This window comes from Pithys albifrons, chromosome 6 (genome assembly GCF_047495875.1).
Source record: "Pithys albifrons albifrons isolate INPA30051 chromosome 6, PitAlb_v1, whole genome shotgun sequence".
NCBI classification, from domain to species: domain Eukaryota; kingdom Metazoa; phylum Chordata; class Aves; order Passeriformes; family Thamnophilidae; genus Pithys; species Pithys albifrons.
This window is the reverse complement of record NC_092463.1, coordinates 37,907,241-37,927,756: the sequence shown is the minus strand read 5'-3', so window position 1 is coordinate 37,927,756 and position 20,516 is coordinate 37,907,241. Positions and strand designations below refer to the sequence as shown.

The window sequence follows — 20,516 nt, the reverse complement described above, 5'->3', positions numbered from 1 at the left end:
GTGTTGGGTCCAAGTGATCTATCCTATACTTTACTCTGGAAGTTTTCTGAATTTTGGTACCTTTTCATTTAGACTTAACATTTCTGGAGTTAAAGGCAAAATGTCTCATGAAGAGAAATAAAGTACCAAAAAAAACAGTTAAAAGGCAATTCAAAGAGATGTTGTTTAAATGTAAAAACTGTAAAACACTCCTATGTGATATTCAGATATAGCTCAGTTTATTGTATTTTGATATGCAAAACCAGAAAAAGTCCATTTAAAAATGAGTAACAGAACTGGAAAATGGAATGGTAAAAACCAAATAGGAATTGTCTATGGAGCTTGGCACCTTTGTTATGCCAGTGCTATTTGCTCTCACATCTTCAGGATAACATCAGTAGTAGACAGGGACAATATTATAAAAAGAATTTTCTAAATATTTTGCTTTGGTCTGTATTAAGGGGTGTATTCCAACTCCTGGCAAATACTACTTTATTAAGAACTAAATATCTGCAAATAAACTCAGAGGCCTAAGAGTTCCAGAAGCCTCAGAAGCCCAAGCAACCCAGGCAACCAAGCCCTCTAAGCCACTCCCGTTAACCAAAGCTTTAACCGTTAGAGTCTTTGTCTCTGTCTGTGCACACATATATCACTTAATTGGCTAAAAGTCTTGGTTCACACATCTTCAGTTGAGTCCTGGTAGGTGGCTGATATCTCTCTCTGTTGAGGCAGTTCACAAGCTTTGTGCTTGGCAATTCTCAAAACATATCTTGTTATTTTGCAGGTGTTCTTCCTCTTCTGTTTCTCATGCCATAATTAAATCCACTCCACGCCAGAATCCAAGCTGCCTGCAGCCCAGATTCTATCCTCAAAATTTTTTGTGGCTCTTGTATTACTCTAAGCACAAAACCTTTATCAATGCAACAGTTTGACATTGATTTCAATTATAGTTCTTTGGAAGTTTCAAATTTATCTTTTAGACCGCAAGTATGACCCACATGAAGACTGGAAGTTTCCAAAGGAATCTGAAACACTTAAGACCTTTCCTTAAGGACTTACAAGGAAGCGATACTTGCTTTCGCTAATTCCTGTCTAATGTGGGATGCTTATAGTGCTGGTCTCTAGTGAGCACCTTCATGGCAGCACCCATCTAATCGAATCGTCGGCACTGAACTCTGAGGTAAAACCCGCGTTCTTTTGCTGATGCAAATCAGAATTTGCGGGAGAGCAGTGGTATCCCTGGGGATATCAACCGTGAAATCAACCGTCTTTTGCTCTGGGCGTCCCGGTCTCCCGGGTAGACCTGTTTCAGACGGAAAAACATGGTTGGGATGCTGGAGAGGCTGCCGCGCGGCTGCTCCGAGCAGCGTTTTCCTTAAACGTTCCCCCTCCGCCCAGGAAGTTTCCCTTCCAAAGCCTCCGCGGGGGCTGCCTGAGCCGGCTCTCCCCTCCGGGGCGGGACGGGCGGGTCTGCTCCTCCCCATCCCGGCCGGGATGCGGGGCCGGGGCGCGGGTGGCCGCGGCTGCCGGGCGTGAGCCGAGCCATGGCCAACGTCAAGGTGGCCGTGCGGGTCCGGCCTCTCAGCAAAAGGTGCAGCGGGGCGCGCCCGGGGCAGCGGGGGGTCGGGGTGCGGTCGCCGCGGCGGCGACGGGGCAGTGTCGGGGCAGTGCCGGGACGGCTGCGAGGGCCGGTGTCGGGGCAGTGCCGGGGCCGCTGCGAGGGGCAGTGCCGAGGCGACTGAGAGGGGCTGCCGGTGCCGCCAGCCGGGATGGGGTCGGCGCTGTGAGGCGGCTTAGCCGGGGCTGAGGGAGGCACAGCAGGCACTGCGGGGCTTGGCGGTACGGTAGTAGAACCGGCAGGACGCCTCTTGTGCGCTTGCTAAACAGCGTCGAAAGTTTTCTTGGAAAAGTCACCCAGTCGAGCTGTTAGATTGACTGCCCTCTTCCTGAGCTCCCCAAAATAGGACAATTACCATCCAGTGTCAGGGAGTCTTCCCTTCCCCATCTGTTGTTGCTGTTTTTTCCAGCGGGAGGCAGAGCCGGATATTGCCATTGTCACTCAGCTCCGCTCCCTCCCCGGCTTGATTGGCTCCAATGGAAATCCCAAAAGCTACATGATAGGGCTAGAAGACAACTCCCACAAACAACAAGATGCCGTAGCACAATGCTCTGGTGTTGTTTGCAAGGTTTTAAGTGTGTATTATATACAGACTTTGGAAATTCGGAGAGAAAAAGAAAGAGAAAAAGCAAGCTGCCCAAATTTCAGTAGCTGGTAATTTAATCCTCCTGTTAGAGAAATGCTGTAGGACTCCAGACAGGAATGGTTTGAAACGGGGTACAAGCTGTGAGGACCAGTCTGCGATTTGATGCTGCCTTTCTTTTTGGCACAAGTCCTTCACATTATCTTCTGACTTCATGGACTTTCATAATAAATAACTCTTTCATGCAATAGAGAAAATGATTCTTGAAGAGTTGCCCAGCCAGAAAATGAACTTGGTCATTTAGCTGACAGTACTCTAGCATATTTTGGACTTTTTCTATTTTTTATTACGGATTTTTTTTAAAAAATGCAGCAGAAAGTGTTGAATAAAATAAAAAATCCCACCCCAAACAAGCCTGATAGTCTTAATGTAAAAGGGAAACATAAAGAGTAATTTACAGGTTTTCAATATATTTTGCCTTTAACTCAAAGCTAACTGATTTTAAAAATACTCTGTCCATAATTTTGTTTAAAATCGTGCTTGGGTAACATCGTTCTGATTTGTTGTACAGCTGTGAGTGGAACAGATTTTAATAGATACTGGAATACTGTAAGAAGAGTTGCAGCATTGAAGTAAGCTAAGCTTAACCTTTCACCGGTTATTGTAGCTTTAGTGGTGGATATATTATTTGATTTTTATTTTGTTCTGTAGTATGAGTCATTCTTAGCATTTGCTAGTTAAATAAGTTGTCATTATGCTCTCTAGAAATAAAAAGCAAAGTACAAGTGCTAAGTATTACCATTAAATGACAATTTCATAAGGATGCGGTTATTCAGATCATAGGACCCTTTTGTTTCAGAGTTCACTGGACATTGAAGTTGTGTGAAAGTCCACCTTGGTAATGTATTTGATTGTACAGTCAACGACATATTTGTTTCTCCCACAGTAGTATTTGGCTGCCTATTTGCAGTGATGTAATGGACTTAGGAGGGTCTCCTATAGACCTAAGTTAAAATGAACATTTTGTAGCAGTTGTGAAGTAGAGCCAAAGACCGAATTGGCCAGGATGTAATCTTCCCTGTCGCCAGATCCTCCTCGATGAGGAATGTTGTACCACATCTGTCTTAATGTTTTTCCCAGATGGGTTGCATTAAATAGTACATAGTAATGAATATGTAATTATAGCATTAAACAGCACCTGTAACTATCAGATAAAGTGTGATAAACAGGAAAACCTTTAATATAGTCAATGTGGGCCAGCTTTTGGTAGGGAATGTAGTTTGGAGAGTAGGGTAGGATCAGAAAGGTGGGCAGCTTCCTTCACATGGGAGAAACTAATCTGATGCTGAAACAGAAATGCTTATATGAAGGTGAGAGTGGAAACTCAGGAAGTAATGTAGGCAGAGACTGTTAAGTAATTCCATCAATTCAACTCATGGTAGTGTAACGGATGGAATGGGGAGGGAGGCAGAGACCAGTCTTGTGGTATTTCACCCCAAAGGCAATAGGCCATTTGTTCCTTCAATTGTGCTGCCACAGCTGAGGTCAGTGAAAACATTTCAAGATGGACTTTTTTATTTTATAAATGGGAAGGAGAAGTGGTTGGATATTCTCAGTGAAGGCTCTGACATGAGAGCTTGCTTTCTAGCCTTGAACAAAAGTGTCCAAATGTAATGACTTTGAGGCAAATGCCAAATACATGAAGGCTTAAATTAACTTTGATAGACATTGAAAGGACTAAAGCTCTCAGTGGGGTTAAAGGCCTTCTCTGTTCCAGCTTCTTATACTGCTTCCATACTGTCATCACAGAAACCTCTCACCCTCTCTATCCCCACACTCTGCGATTGACTCTGACAGGTACTCACGTTGCCACAGCTCCTAGGATCGCTCAGGTGTTGCAAAAAGAAAGACTTCCTGCAGAAAAAATCAGTTCAACTGAAGTATGCAATGTATAAAGTCTCAATTCCAGCCAAAAATATTAAATAGGGCTTTTTTAGAGTCCCCAAAGTTGAAAAGCTGAAGGCAAAGGCTAGAACTCAAGGGTCGGTTGGTTGTTTCTAAACTCTCACGCAAACTTCATTGCTTTTTTCATTTAATTTACAATGAAAGATCAACTTTCATTTTGCATCTTGAAACTTACTGAATTTTCAGATATTAAAAGATGGTAATGTAGGAGTTCTCAAAATCCTGAGTTCTGTTTAAAGTTTCTATTTTTATAAACTATATTCATTACATCTGTAACTTGTTATTTAGCATAAGGCAACATAGTCTTTTTGTTCTGTATGGAACCCATCACAATGCATTCTTTGACAGAGAGCTCCTATATACAAATAATCCCTAATAGTTATAAAGCAAGTACAGTTGCACAAAATGCAGAAGTTTTAACTTTGCCTAAACTTTAAATAGCTTGTAGCCAGTGTTCTTCGTAATGCTATCAGTCATTCTGTAGCAGACTAAATGATTTTTTTAATTACCAAAAAAGTAGTTCTGGGAATAAATCCATTCAAATATGTTCCCTGGAGTAACATTGCTTTACAAGTTTTTATTACACATTTACTATTCTACATACTAAAAAAGATTTGTTACTTTGTGGTTATGTGAATACTTGTTCTGTGTAAATACATTTCCCCCTCAGAATGAAATATGAAAGCCTGAATGGGTGCTATAAATTGACTATAGTTATAGGTAATAATCAGATATTAAATAGGAGCAGGGAGCTGATGAATCCCTTAATGGTTCATTTCCAGACATCTTAATGCTTGGTCTATTGGATGTGAGACTTTTGTAAGGCAAGTGTAATGTTATTTTTGGCTGTCAGTCAGAATCTGTTGATGGAAATACTTTCAATGATAGCATGTAACTATGTGAACTAGGAATGTTGTTTCTTTTTCTTTCTTGATTTATTTGTATAGTACGCCAGCATCAGAGTCTGCAGTGTGGTGCTGTGATAGCAGACCTCACCCTGAAGACCTGGTAATAGTGACTGGCTGAGAAAGTATTCCGGTCTGTGCCTGGGGCTCTTGTGCCTGGGTAGCTCTCTTAATGCTGTATTGCTGTTTGTATGCTACAGAAACACCTGCAGCGCTGGATGTGACCTTTTATTCTTTATGTAGGCCAGCAGAAACCAATACTGGTTTTCATATACTGTTAGTTTCCTGTGGTATTCCATCACAATTCTAGTACCCAGTTTTGACTGCTGATTGCTCCAACAGTAACCTGAAAGCTGTTCTTTGCCTCCTTCTGCTTTGCATTATTTCTGAGCTGTAGTTTGAAGCCTCCTGGCCAGCTATTTATTCCTCAGTCCCTTCAGGTGTTCTTGACCTTGTCCCCTATGGTCTGGCCAATAAAAATGTCTGAATAGCCCTAGGTGTCACAGCTGAACTACACTTCCAGCTGTGCAGGTGTTTACTATCACAGTCTGAGCTGCAGGAAATGTTTTTCTCATTACTGTTGCTCTGTATGACATAGTCCTCTAAATGCCTTCCTGGGATGCAGCAGCTAATGAGGCTTGAGGATGGGATGTGAGGGAGGAGTTAAGTTTGAGGTCCTAAGGACTCAGGTGAACAAGCCCATGTCTGGGTGGGAACTGGAGGGAAAGTTTATCAGAGTTTTCAGAAAAGTGCTTGGTGTGTCAAGCTGACCTGAGCCATGCTGTGAGCGTAGCCGCGCTAGTAGGTGAGAAAGGAGCTCAACTGATGGGTGCGTTATGATGTGAATATTTAAAACCCATTTTGATTCAAAAGGAGAGCTCTGTGGCAAAATAATTTTTTTTTACTTGGTATGTCTTTAGTAATCTACTGCAGGGTCAGCTTTGTTAACTGTTCTCTTGGCTCTGCTCCGCCTCTTTTGTTCTTTGTAATCACATTATGGTAGGCAGAAGGAAGGATTATTTTGTAAGGGAGACTTGTTGTTTCATAGTTTGTGCTGTTAGCAGTTTTACATGTTCATGTGTAACCAAAAGAACTTAGATACAGCAATGTGGCCTACTGCTAACAAAAGTGATAACTTTTGGTAAATTTTGTAGAAAACGTTCCTTGAATCTTAGCATAACAGATGTTAAAGGCTATATCAAAATAAAATTAAAGCCACAGCAGATTGGAGATTGTTGCTGTTCTCCTTATACCCACTAAAACAAAATTTTCTTGTATATTCCTTTTAAAACTTTGTTCTTTGCTAGTTGCTCACTGCTGCTCTTTTTAAACACTTTTTGAGCCAACCTCATTCAAGTTGTTGCAATTTCAAATGCATTTGATGCAAGTGTATAATGACATAAGACATTTGCATCATTAGCATTCATATACTTTAGTTTTTTCAGTTTCTGCTTATGTTAGCTTTTCTGTGCTGTTCGAATAATGTTTAAAAACTGTTTGTATTTCACTTTTTTGAAAAAAAACCCATAGTGTTTGGAAGAATAAATTAGCCCTCTGTTAATGGAGTATTGCCATCCTCTCCATTAACTGCATTACCAGATGTAATTGGAAATAATTCCCTGAGAAACCTGTATATATTTTACATTAGCACAAGAAATGTGTCACAGTCAAAACTTCTCTGGACAATGGATGGAGTATAACTTGGTTTTATAGGTATTCAACTATGTGTTCCATATGGTATAATTTTCAAATACAAACAAATACTACTTCCGTTGAGGAAAATGACAAAGTTATCTTTGATTTCAAAGTAATGAGGAAGACTGTGGAAAAAAAAGGTATAAATAAAGGAAAAAACAGGTAAGAGCAGAAACTACCTTTTTGCTTGCTTAGGACTGTTAAAAACTTCTGCTATTTCAAGGTCTAAACTAAGGTAGGCTATTGAACATAGTATAGTGACATGTCTTTCTTCTCCCTGACCTTGTTTCCTTACTCTTTTTGATTGTGTATTTTCATAATATATTCCTTGTGACAGTGTTGTCGCCCTCTCGCACCTAGAGAAATGTCAGGCTTTTATCTGCTTTCAGCTGCTGTGATAGTTGAGTGTTGTTCCTGTGTGTCCTTCTTTTACGCAAAAGTGCCTTTCTTCAAGTAGTGGTAGTTGAATTCTGCCTCACAAAGCCATGGGCTTTGGGATTGCTACTTATGGGAGGGAAAGAGCTGTCTCAGGCCTCTGAGAGTCTTTTGCTGTCTAAAAATCTGTACAAACTGCATTGTTTATGCATTGCTCATGATTTCAAGCTGTTTTTCCACAGCAGAGCTGGGATTTTTAAAAGAAAAGTTGTGTGTTTATTTTTATAAAGAAAGTCTTGGACAAATGTATTGTAACATTTGTGTATCCTGTTAAGGTTATCTTGATGTCTTTGCCTCCTTGTCCCTCAAGTTAATTATTTCTTGTACTTAATCTATTATTTAAATTTTCATGTAAACTATCATTGAGGTGAGTGCCCTTTTCTCTTGGCATCTGTACTTGGCATTAGCAGGTGGTTTTCATAAGCCACATCTGTGTTTTTATTAGGGTGCTGCATCAGCAGCTTTTCCCAGATGTATTCTTCTTGCAGTTGCATGAACCAAGCTTTCTAACTCTGGTAAAGGGCAGACATTCTAGCCTGTTAAAAGGGCAGGACTCTGCATGTCCTGAGTGGCCACCTCTGCTTGTTCCATGAAGGTGATACCTCTGCTCTTGTCCTGTGCCAACACTGTGCCTGTACTCCTTTAAGCCAGGAGCACAAGGTGGTAGCTACTGATGGTTTACTTCCCCAAGTAAGAGACTGTCTCTTGTTGCCCATGCAAAAGCGGTTACATAAATGTCCTCAAACACGAACAGCAAAACCAGCTTATGGAAACCTTCTATTTTCTTTTAATATTTTAAGTTTTCATAGAACACATTTCCTCCCAAGTTGTAAGAATACTTTATGAGCATAGAATGTTTTGAAGCAGAGATCAGACTTTTGTTTGCAGCAAAATTATAAAAAAAAAAGCAACACAATGGCATTAAATAAGCTGCCCAGAGCCATTTCTTTGCTGGATGTTTTTGTTCTCTAAGATCTCATAGTCTATCTGAGAGGAGTTGTGGCGTTTTAAGGTGACATGACTTCAAGTATAGAGATTGCATCTTGCCTGGGAATTGGTGCAATGGTTGGCTGTGAGTGTTTGTGCAGGACACAGTGAGACATCACCATCATATGCAGAGAATATATGTGAGTTTTGGATAGGGTTTCCACAGTTTCCTTTTCTTTAGTCCAATGCTTTATATGAACTTTAAAAAGCAGTGTACTTCAAGAATTTTACTACTACCATAGACACTACCACTAGCATAGATTTAAAAGTTTTGCACCTCTGTTTGTAGAACCGAATGATTTACTGTAGTAGCTGTTTTTAGTAAAATGAAAGAGCTACCAAAGCAAGAGGAGTGAGGCAGTGAATCACAGCATTCAGTGTCACAGTAATTCAACTATGATTGCAGATTGAAGTTCTGTCCAGGTGAATGAAAGCTTGTATCCAAATTCTGGTTTCCATGGAAAAAACAGTATTTGCACATAATTGCTTTGCTGCAAAAGTCTGAATTATACTATGTCATTGCTCAGTAAACAGCTGGGAAAGTGGACTGACTAGACTGTAGCTTTGTTTTAAATCTTCCTTATTTCATGCTTCTTTAAATGCTGGTGGTATGACAGATGAAAAGAGCTTTTCCTCTCTTCTCCCCTCCTCCTGTCAATACCTCTGCATGAAAGAAAAGCATCATTATTCCACAATGATTCAAAGCACTACTTTATCATCAGGAGAATCTCTGACTCAGATTTATTAAGAAAGATGCATGATGCTCTTGTTCTAGCACTTAGAGAGTTCAGAGATGATACAGACAGGAACACTCCTCTTGTACTGTACCAGATCATGGGCAGGATTACAGAGCTTGCTGCAACTGGAGGGGACCGTCCTGTGCTTTGTCACCTAGCTTGTGAATATGTGTGTCACAAGGCTGGTAAGGTTAAGTAAAGAATTTAACAGCTTTAATAGAGCTGTGTCTGAAAAGAGTACTGACGATGCCCCGTGTTTATGTCTGCACCAAATATTCATATTTTTATTGCTACATGATATTTGCAAAGAAGAATAAGGGAAAACCACGCAAGGATGATAACAATCACAGGGAATCATGATGTTTTTTACTCTCAGATGGTGTTAGGCATTATTAGAGCCAATCAAAGCTCCACACAGCTGGGAGTAGTTTCAAGAAATGACTTAACAGCATGTCTAGTATAGCAAGCAGCGTGCTGTCCTGGTGAAGTCTGTGTACTTGGCTTCAGCATAGATTTTAGAATTATTTATAAACATCTGTTCTGAATTTGGTAGGAGGATTGTTGACTGGGTGTGCAGTCCTATTTGCAAGACACAGTGAAACAGTTTTGACTTAAAAGAGAAATATCCAAAATTTTATTGGGTAATGAGAATAATGAGAAGCACTGAAAACAAAATTTAGATAGATTTTACTTGATTGTTGATAGTTTGTTTTAATAAAAAAATCCTGCATTAACCAAAGTGAGAATGCTTATACTATCAGCACCTCAACTTTCACAGGTTACAGCAGCAGGTATGAGGCTACATACAATGCTGGTGTTGTGGAGGGGTGCTGCAGTTGGGAAAATTGTCGTTGTAGGTACCTTAACTTGTCAGTAGAGTGCAGAAGCTCTAATTACTGAAAGCTTTGACATTCTTCTCTACAATTTCTGATGGAGCAGCATGGACTCCTGTGCTCCTCTCATTGCACCTTTGGTCTCTTAACACTTGCATCCTCAACCCATTTTGTCTGGGGTAGTGTTCTCTGAAGACTAGGAAAACTTAGAGTGAACTTGAATTGTTTGTTTCTTTGTTTCCATGGCCAAAGTCAGTCATTCAGGAGGTGCAAAGATGGCAGCTTGTCAAAGATAATTCTGTCAAGGCCATCAATAAACAAGAGGCAGAAACACTGTACGATACACTGTTAATGGAAAGGAAAATATAAATCTGACTAACTGAAGTGTGCCCCATAAAATCTTTAGACCTCATGACCAAGAAAATACTTTGGTTAGATTTGTCTCAGGATTACACATATAAGCTGCTGGCATGGTGATTGCATAGGTGTGACATTAGAAGGCACAAAGTGTCTCAGGTATAAGTGAAGGTAGTTTGGTAAATGTGTATCCTACTTATAGGGTTTCATAGGTATTGGTCATATCTGGGGAAGTGATAGAGTCCAAGAGACAACAGCAGTGACTGCTGGCATGCGTTCTGTCACAGTCACTACAGGTCTGCTGTAGCTGTGTTCTGTGGTTTTTCGTTGTTTGTAAGCAGTGTGTGAAATGCTCTCAATCAGAGTAAGCCACAGAAGTCTACTTTTTTTTTTTTCCTAGAAGAGTGTAGGAAAAAAAACAAAACCAAAACACAAACCCCTGAAGTTAATTGTTCAAAAAAAATCCCCAGAACCTTCATGATTGCCCAGCTCAGCATAGAAAAAAACCCTCTAGAAGAGGGGAGGGATTGATAATGTTGCTCTACTGCTTTTGAGGTACTATGTCTTAGTACAGAAGGAAGTTGAGTTTGGAGCTAACTTGGTTAATGAGAATTGGCAGGAAAGCATAAGTATTTGCAGTGATTACATTGCAGGGTTATTTTCAAAGTTTGTATGAGTAGACAAATACTTAATTCTTAAAAAAATTATTTAAGACTTTTTTTGTACTTGAATTGTATATATTGCCTTTGGTGTGTTTGATTACTTAGGTGAGTACTTTGCTGATCTGTATTTGTAGAAGCTATTTTGTTGCATGACATGACTACTACCAGTGACTCCAGTATTTTTGCTTTACTGTATGTACATGCTTCTAAAATAAACAGGCAACTTTTTAAAATTCAGCTCCTCTGTTGTCCAAGAGCCTGTTATTTGAGAGGGTGGAGGAGAAGTGGGGCAAATTTTAGAAAGTATAAAATAAACAACTGCCCCTTTTCTTTCCACCTACTGCTTCCTCCAGCTCTGTATACCTCCTTGCACTTTTTGTGCTCTGCCCGAACTCATTTCAGTGAGATCCAGCAAGCTTTGGAAAAGTCCCTCTCAGGGGATCTTGATCTTCCTATGATTCTTTTCCACTGGCTCATTCTTCTACATCTTGCAGAGCGTCTTTGTCTCTCTAGGGTTGCATTAACTTTACATGTTGGCTGCAGAAACAATTTGTCATAGGAACAGCAAGTGGTATGAGATTTCCTTTGGGCTGCCTGTGTTTTCTGGACTGCTGCACAGTTTTGTTTCTGTCACGTCTCTTGTAGTTTCCCATTAAAGCCCTGCCACTGCATTCTGTACTTACGTCACTGTTCTGTTACTGGGTCTGCATTTCTCTTAAGCTTTCTCTGACTGAGAAGATCCAGGTGTTTCCTGGGATATGCACCATTAAATGGTCTTTCTACAGCTTTATCTTTGTACAGAATACTTGTTTTCCTGCAAGGTAATTTAGGAGAGGCATTTCCCAAACATAGCATGCATTTTTCAAAAAGTTGGGAGGAAGAGAGGATGGGTTAGGACCACAGTGAGTTCTGGGCAGCAGAAGTCAAATGTGTTGCTAGAGAAGTGTAGTTCAGGGTTGATTTTATTGGTACAAAGAATACAGCTCTCATACCTGTGGAGCAGAGCACCTGTTCCTAGGGATGATGGGTTGTTTTATCATTGAAATGAAAATAGTTGCACATATGTGTAAGACTGTGCTGACAAACAGAGGTTTTGCTGAGAGAGCTTTTGTAGTGTTTGCAATCTGGAGTTAAGGTCAGAACATCTTAGAACAGCTGCAAGTCTGTTTGGCCTCCTGGGCTTTAGATATTAAGCTCTGCTTCTTTTCCAAAGTTCTCTGGTTTGTAACCAAATGAAGTATGTCATAAACACATGTTTGTGGGATGGTCGAGTATATAGTCTGTAGAGCTGGTGGCTGCTGCATGTTGTTGTGTTTATGCTCCCTGGTCTCTGGCTGTGAGCTGCAGCAGAAAGGAGGAGTCTCCATTCTCCCCAGCGCTGCTCCTGCCCTTTCTCTTGCGTTGGCTCAGAGAGAACAGCAGGTACCCATAAGGGGTGATGTGTGTGCATTGGAGGGGAAGGATATGAACTTAGTGAACTCTTCAGAGTGATATGACTGGAGGGTTAACAGTAGGACTGAAAATTAAGGATGCTTTTGGAACTTGGAAGCAAGACAGGGCCAAGATCATACTGGGTCAGTGAAGGAAAGAGTAAATATAACTGAAGCAAGCTCTTTCCTAAGGAGTGCCTCTGGTTTTGTCTGGCTTCTGCTGTTCTCAAATTATTATGAAATTGTCAGAATGTCCCATTTCCTCTTAGATGAGGTCTGCTGTACTGTAGAGTAACAGTTACAGAGTAACTGTTGGATTTGTCCATTAGCTCACCTGCCAGAGTTTTGTACGTGTATATGAAGGTCCCTAAATTAACTTATGTTGGAAAATATTTACTGATCAAAATATCTACAGAGTTACATATGTACAGGTTAAACACATCAGCTGCACATTCCTACTTTAGATATTCCCAGTCTGTATCCTTAGCCACTTGACCTATACATAATGCAACATTTGGTATCCAGCTGTACAGAATGTTTCCCTTTCTCTTGGGATCTGACTTGAGGCTGTGTGACTGGTACATTGAACAGCTGAACACTCATGGCTTAACTAAAATCTCTGGGAACTGTCCTTGTAATTTCTATGTGAAGGGTCGTATATAAGTATGTGTATTATCGGAACAGCTGAGTTCAGTCTGTGTCAAGGCAGGTACCTCAAAATCAGTCATGTGAAGTGTAGAGACTTCAAGGTTAAGTGTTATTTCTACCTGGAAAATGGGATCAGCCTATGCACAGAAATGTGTTTAAAATTTCTTTATGCTTAGAAAGCTCAAATGCTGCAGTGATTGTCTTTGTGAAAGTCTTCAAGTGTCCTAAGGCATTGTTTTGAATGTTGTTTTGGTACAGAAAGCATGGGGTAAAAACTGAGAACTGGTGAGGAGAAACCCCAGGCAAGGTATGTTGTGCTTTGTGCCATGTGAAAGTTAATGATTTCAGTGAAAGCAGATTGTAATCAGTGGGGTACTAAATATTTCTGCACACATGTAAGGAAATTTGTTAAAAGAAAGATCTAGGACCGTGAATGAGATGTCATCTGAGTTTGAATTTTCTAAGTCTTGTTTCATCTGATTTTTAGCTGACCCGATGACACTGACCCAGCTGATTGTTAGGGGCATATATACACATCTAATCTCAAATGACAGGGCACCTTCAGCTTAATTTTAACCAAAGTGTTACAAAACTGAGCTAAGGACAAACTTGTTTTTATTTCTAAACCAATTTCATACAGCTTTAGAAAGGCATTAGGCTTCATAAAAAGTCCCCAACTTTACCAGAAAGTGTCATCTTACAAGATTTGTCAGTGTCATAGCACAAAGCAAGATATAGAGGAAAGACGAAGGATCTTTCTCTTGTTCTTAGCTTCTCAATACTGACATCAGAGAAACAGGGCACTGACCTCTTCTTCCTCATTCTCTCCTACCATGTATAAAAAAAATCGATGATAATTATTAAGAAAGATAAATAAGAACCTCCTCAAGTAGCTATCATGCTGTCAGTCTAGAAATAAGGTGGTGTTTTTGTGTTGATTGGTAGGTTTGTTTGCTTATTTGGTTGCTTGAGTTTTTTTTCTGGTTGGTTTTGGGTTTGGCTGGTTTTTGGTTTGGGGGTTTTTTTGTTTTTTTTTTTCTTGTGGTTTGTTTGTTTTTCCTTTGGCCACTTTTTTATTGTTTTATAATATGTCTAATTTTGGATGTGGGAGTTGTCTGCAGTAGCCAGTCATGAGTTGTCTGCAGTAGCCACTCATAGCTGCTTTCAGTGGGAATTTTAGACAGTATATGAGTGCATGGTCCTTTGCACTGGAAGAACAATTCTGTCCATTTACATTTCAGGATAGTTTTTTGATTTTGTTGTTTGTTGTGGGGTTTTTTGCTTGGTTTGTTGTTGTTGTTGTTTTTGTGTTGTTTTTTTCCCTTAAAGAGTACCCTTTTGAGGACTACAATAAACACTCCTGATTAAGTGGTAAAAATCAGGCAGTGTGAACTGATGACTGTTATGGCTCACAAGTCTGTGACATGGATCCATACATCACAAAGCATAGCCAGTCTACCAGTGCTCCACTCTACTTGCTTGTGAATGTATTTTCTGGAGTTTATAAATTTGACATGCACCTTTCTGTTTCTTCATATTTTAAATGTTGGTTTTGTTTTTTGTTTTTTTTTTAATGTGTTCTGTTTTCAGAGAGAGTGCAGAAGGAGGAAGAGTGATTGTAGAAATTGATGACAAAGTGGCAAAAGTCAGAAATATAAAGGTATGCTGTTTATCTTCCCTTTCTCATATCAGATCCTGATATCCTGGTACTTTTCTGTGTTTGCTTGGCTATTGGATCATTCTAATAGAAATATTAAGGGAGAATTTTAAACTTGCACAGCTCTAGAATAATTGCAGCAGAACTATGACGGTTTGGGGTTGATGTATGGGGTTTGTTTTTTCTTTGACAAACAGTGTAACACATAGTCGTGTCTTTATTTTTGTCAAAGATTCTGCCATCTGGCTGCATGCCATCATTCAAAGTTGTTAGTAAGTTGTTTAGGATTTTGTGCTTGTCTTACTAACATCTGGATAATTTCTTCTCCTGTGTCTCTGCTCCTCTCATATTTGCACTCAGAGTGCAACTGGTTTGAATGAAATGAAGCAAATGTGTTCGGCTACACTTCAGGCCTTGGTTAAAGACTAAGAGCTAGAAGAATAAACTGAATGTAGCCATCATCCTTCTTGAGAATTCTGGAGCCAATGTGCTTGGGAACTAGCCTTCTGCTTTAGACTCTTGGACTACTTAAAGCTACCACAGTCCTTTACTACATGAATAGAAAAGGAACAAAGCAATTCTGTGTCATCAAATATGTTTCTGCTCAAAACTCACATAAATGAACTGTGAGATTACTGTGGGAATCCCAGAAGATGGATGACCTTTGCATGTCTTGTCTCCTTTTTCTTTATATCTGCAAACAACCCACCTATTCCATATTGCTGGTTCAAGAGGAATAATATACTAAGTTTTAAAGAGAAATCCTGGCAGAAATGGAATGAAAGGATTTGAACTATTTACCTTTTCCCAACAGAATTATTTTTGTATTGATTAAGCGTGCTTTTTATTAAAGAAAGAAGATGGAAAAAATATGGAAGTATGTGAAATTTTGCAAATTTTCTGTATCTTCTCTTTTCAAAGGCTATATTTGCAGTGCCTGAGACTCACTACTTTCTGAAATATTTTTCATCAATTCCTTATACATGTGACAAAGCTCTCAAAGAGACACATGTCCTGTGGGAGTGACACTGTCTGTCCTGGTGCTTAGCCTGGGAAGACTTTAGTCCCCAGCACAGGGCTGTGAGGTTTGGGGTCTGGGTGGCTGCCTGCCCCCAAGGGGGAGCCTACCTTAACAAGTTGGGGCCCTGGTCCTGTAGCTGCCCAGCTGGCTCCAGATGGGCCCTGTCAGACCCAGAGGTTTCTGTATTTTATTTATTTAAGGAGGAGCTGTGACCTGCCCTGGCACACAGGGGAAAGCTCAGCAGCAAGGCAGACTGCTCATAGCAGGCTGAGAAGGGTTGCCTGCAGATACAGGGGCCAGCTTGTCAATGTTGTATCTCCTAAGGTTTTGTAGTTGGTGAGGAGTTTGCTTTATACATAAGCTAAATTTAGGCAGCATTTGGTGAATCCAAGTTAGACTATAAAGTAATATTTATACACTAATATTCACATGGTTGTGTCTGGAATAGGTGCACTTTGTAGCTCAAAACAACCCCCCACTCAGTAGAAGAAATAATCAGCTCTGTGAGCAGGGGCTGCTTCTCCTGAGGCAGAGGGATAGGGTACTTCTGCTTTGTTTTTTGCACACTGCAGTAGGAAGGCAGTGCTCCAAACTATCTTCTGCTTATTGCTGCAAAAACCTAAGAAATTAAAAGGTAATAGCTTAAAAATCTCTGAATCATGACATGTTGAAAATGTCATAATAGGTGATCCACAGGCTCATTAAGGTGTTAGTTCTGACTTATGGAAACCTTAGTTGTACTTAATTCCATGTGAGAACTGTAAAATCATGCAGGATTTGAAATACACAAAAAGCCTTTACTTTAAAGATAATTTAAAACTATTTCTGTCCTCTTTTGCTTTGCTGTTTCTGGGTTTAAAAAACCCACAAGCCTGTCAGGTGGGCCTGTTAATTCATTTTCCCTATAAGCCTCACAGCTGGTGGCAGAGTTGAGTGTTTACAGTACCCTGTATCCAGTAACCTGGCAGACAGCACTGTCACCTCCAGTTTTTGGGGCTGTTAATGAGAGCAGTTTGGCTACCAAGCTATAGCAAAGCTTTTTTCCCTGCTTATACTGTTGCAATAATAGGTTGCAATAAGTTACTGATTAGGTCAAAATTGCGTGTGGATGGCATTAATTTTGTGTGATGTTTTGATTCATTACTTCCCTCCTTTGGTGAGTAGATTAACAATGTATAGTTTCCTGTTCATAAGTTTACCCATTTTATTGCAGATCACTCGGGCAGGATTATAAAGACTTATACAATTCCCTTAATTTCAGATATAATTTCTCACTATTGTGCTAGAAAGGCTTCACTGTCACTGTTACTAACCCATAAATGTTAGGTTTGGACTGTGCAGTCCCAGTGACAGAAGCATTAGCTTGCAACCATGACAAAGCAAAGTGGGGACAGAGACCTGCATTTCCAGCTATGCAGTGAGAAAATCATTTTTGTCTTCTCAGCTGGGGCATCATTTCTGTGATGCAGTTCTCAGTGAAACAGAAGAATGATAGAGAAATGTCAAAAGGGTTATAAAGCTTTTCTGCCAATACATACAATTTATGAAGATTAGATGTGTTTATTGGATACATCTCGGAGAACCTTAGCTGTGGTAAATGAACCCTTCAGTACAAATACTTCAGCAGATCTGTTATGGATGTCTCTGCTCACTCTACGCATCAAAGAAAATTGAATAAGGAGGTTAAACTATTTGCCATTCCTTTTCCACAATACAGGTAAACTTGTTAATTTGAAAAAGGCTTGCTTTCTGGTCAGCTTCAGGGTGTATTGTTCTTTCTGTCTTTTTATTGTTAGGTTGACAGTAGGCTTGATAGCAGTTGGGACTCAAGAGAAAAAACTGTGGCCTTCAGCTTTGATTACTGCTACTGGTCAGTTGATCCCGAAGATCCAAAGTATGCATCTCAGGAAATGGTGAGTGATGCTGCTTCTCACACCTGCGATCCCATCCCGCTTTGTCCTTTGTAATCACATCTACAGGAAGAGATTGAGATGTATGATACATGAAATTTCATGTTCTGTTCCTTAAGTGTGTGCAGTAGGAATGCAATACCTTTGTTTGTCAACTAATGCCACTTTCATCAGTTATGTTAAATATGATAGTGATCATTAATAGTGATGATCTGAGGATTCTAGCTTAGAAATGAGATTTCTTTCAGGGGCAGGGATCAGGATCTAGTGGGAGAAAGGTCTGAAAGAAAGCAAGAGTGTTGAGGTGATTCTTTTGAGAGGAATGACAGTGAATTAATCACATCTTCAACAGTACTAAAGGAATTAATAAATCTGCAAATAAATACAGTACATAGCAAAGCTCTCCAAATTTTTCCTCATGTATGCATATGATCACATATTTCAACGTTAAAATCAGGTTTTAGTGCTGTTTTGTCTTTAGAATTGTGTAACTCCATTTTCCTCTGTTGTCAGTACAACTGTTCCTGAAATTTTGACCTGTATAATTGTATTGCTTTTCAAGAAATTATCACTTAAGACTGAGTTAGTTCTGTGAAATCAGTATTTCTGGTAGTGATGAACACAGGATTGTTTTGCTTTTGGAAGTCCATATTTGAAAAACTCTCAAATTTGGCAATGACCAGAACTAAAGATGACATTCTTGATTCCCTTTTTGATACAGTACTGTGGAAGATGTTTGGGAAATTTGGGAACTGTATTTAGTGTTTAAAAAAACTTTCTAAAGTACTCGGCACTAGATAAACTTCCATTTTAGGGATACAAATAACAAATCTTTAAATTTTCAACTGTTGGGGTTCCCCCTCACCCCTATTATTTTGTCTTACTTGCTTATTTGCTTTGTGAGTTTCTCTCATAATACACTTAGAAGCTTGTTAAAACTGTTGAAAATACAGTTGGCTTTCTAGCTGAAAAGTTTTAGTATGAAATGCTGATAAATACAGTCTGCCAAGTTAGTTTTATCTCTACTGTCTCTGCTAGTATGAAAAATTATCAGAACTGCCAAATGGAAAATATAAATATTGGCTACAAACCATAAATTTTTGTTCCTGTTGTTATTAAATACAAGTGTGACTGAAAAAGAATATAAAGTGCAATATAAACACAGCAGCTTCCTTGCTGGAGTTGAGTAGGAATTTCAGATGCTGTGGAGAACCTTTTGTTATCATGCAATACCATTTTACCCAATAAAAACACTGAGGGGGAAATGTGAACTCCCGGGCTGTAGAAAATTAAGAAATGGGCAGTAGTTACCTTACTCATGGCAGATACTGACTGAAGGACATCCAGGGCTGCTTCATGTAATGCTGGAGCTTAGACAGCCATCTCTCCTAAGTTAAGAAAAGTTAAGAGACTGACTGGTGCTTTGAAAGGCCTGGAGTCATGAGTAAATTTCTTGGGCTTTTTGCAGTCTTTTACAGTCTTTGTGATTGTAGAACTAGTAAAGGATTCTTTAAATGTCCTTGAGAAGAGGCTGCTGGAATACTGCAATCTGACCATGCTTTTGTGCGTTTCTCTGCCCTCTTAAGCTGTATGGACAAAGTTTATTGTGCTAATTCCATGTTTTGTATCATTAATTCAGTGATGAGCTTGAAGTTTCTAAGCTTCCTTAAAAAAACCTCTGAAAACTATGATGTTAGCAGCAGCAGCCAGAGGAGGTTCAGTATCAGTGTCATCCAGTAAAAACTTTCTTTCATAAGCTGACCTTGGATCACATTTCACTTGAAGATGTCGTGCCAACTGCTATCATATGTGACTGGTGTATTGGTTAAGGATGGAAAGTAGATAAAAGTCTCCGTCTTTGGGTTCATTGTTTTGGAGAATGCTGTCTACAAAAAAATGTCTTTTTTAATCCTCTAGATGGGTGTATAAAAATGAAGTCCTAACAGTTTCTTCAATTGTTAAGGATTCTGTGACAATGTAACAATAGTGGGAAATGGTACTGTTTAAATAAAAATATGATTTTAAAGATACAAATCTACTTCTCTGAATACTTCGTGCAGTTCCTTCCAGATGTTAACATTGTATGGTTCGAGTTCCTGTCTTTCTTGCATTTTGGGATGACTACACACAATGCATTTATCTCCCTATATATTTTGATCATATACTTTACAGGTCCTTGTAATGGGCTTAGTTCACACATATGTAAGTACTTCCAAATGTTTGGATTTGTTGTTCTGTTTGTAATGACAGTGCTCTCTCTGCAACCTGTACTTTACTTTCCAAAATAAGAGTGCATGTAGCCCACCTTTTGTGTTTTTCCTTATATGTTTATGTTAGTATTTTTAATTTTTTAAAAAAAGTACAGGAAGTATTTAATTTGGGCAAAGTAGACTTTGCAATACAGTAAACTGGAGAGGAACTGGATCAATTTAGTAAAATCTGCAATGTCCATGTGACAGATTATATGCCTTTACTTTTATTTTTTTAATACCACTGAAATCAGAAGTGCTTTTCCATTCAAAAAGCAAACAATCAAAAATATAAGTTATTTTTAAGAAGTGGTTTTGTCTACATATTTTTAGGGCTGAATTTACAAAGTTATTCTTATGATATATACACACTTTCTTGATTGGCATTACAGAAATAATGTAAGCCACCTCATGTCTCTGAAAAGAGGAATGTTTGCTGAATTAAAAAGAAAGCTGATTTTTTGTCTACTGAAAGAAGAATGCTTCACTGTTGATTTGTGGGAAATAGGCTTCTTAGCAGGTATAACCTGCTGAATAGTGGTTGGTTTTGGAAGATGGCTTCAGGTACAAGTGGATAGTCTCCTGTTATTTATGGTTGTTCTCTCGTTTGAAACTTTTGAGGAACTAGATGAGAGCCAGAGTTTGTTTCTTTATTTCTCTACTAACTATGCTGAAATATGAAGGTATACAGCGTTTCTAATAATCATACAGTAATTTACAACCTTCATTTAGAAGACCAGTATAAGTGAACTGAATTCTCAGTTTTCATTTAGAGTTACGTAAATTCTTTACAAAATAAAAGATTTTTGAAATAGGTCATCTGTGTAAGCATTATGTTAATTTTC

At 39.3% G+C, this 20,516-nt stretch overlaps 1 protein-coding gene across 1 annotated transcript in view; it reads left to right on the top strand.

The window, feature by feature from the left end:
• Positions 1 to 14,334: 14,334 nt before the first annotated feature.
• STARD9 (StAR related lipid transfer domain containing 9) overlaps positions 14,335 to 20,516 on the top strand; it is an 86,324-nt gene continuing 80,142 nt past the window's right edge. The window contains exons 1-2 of the mRNA XM_071558323.1: positions 14,335 to 14,494; positions 17,309 to 17,425. Coding sequence (XP_071414424.1) covers positions 14,378 to 14,494; positions 17,309 to 17,425 — 234 coding nt within the window. The 5' untranslated portion in view covers positions 14,335 to 14,377. The remainder of the gene's footprint in view (positions 14,495 to 17,308; positions 17,426 to 20,516) is intronic.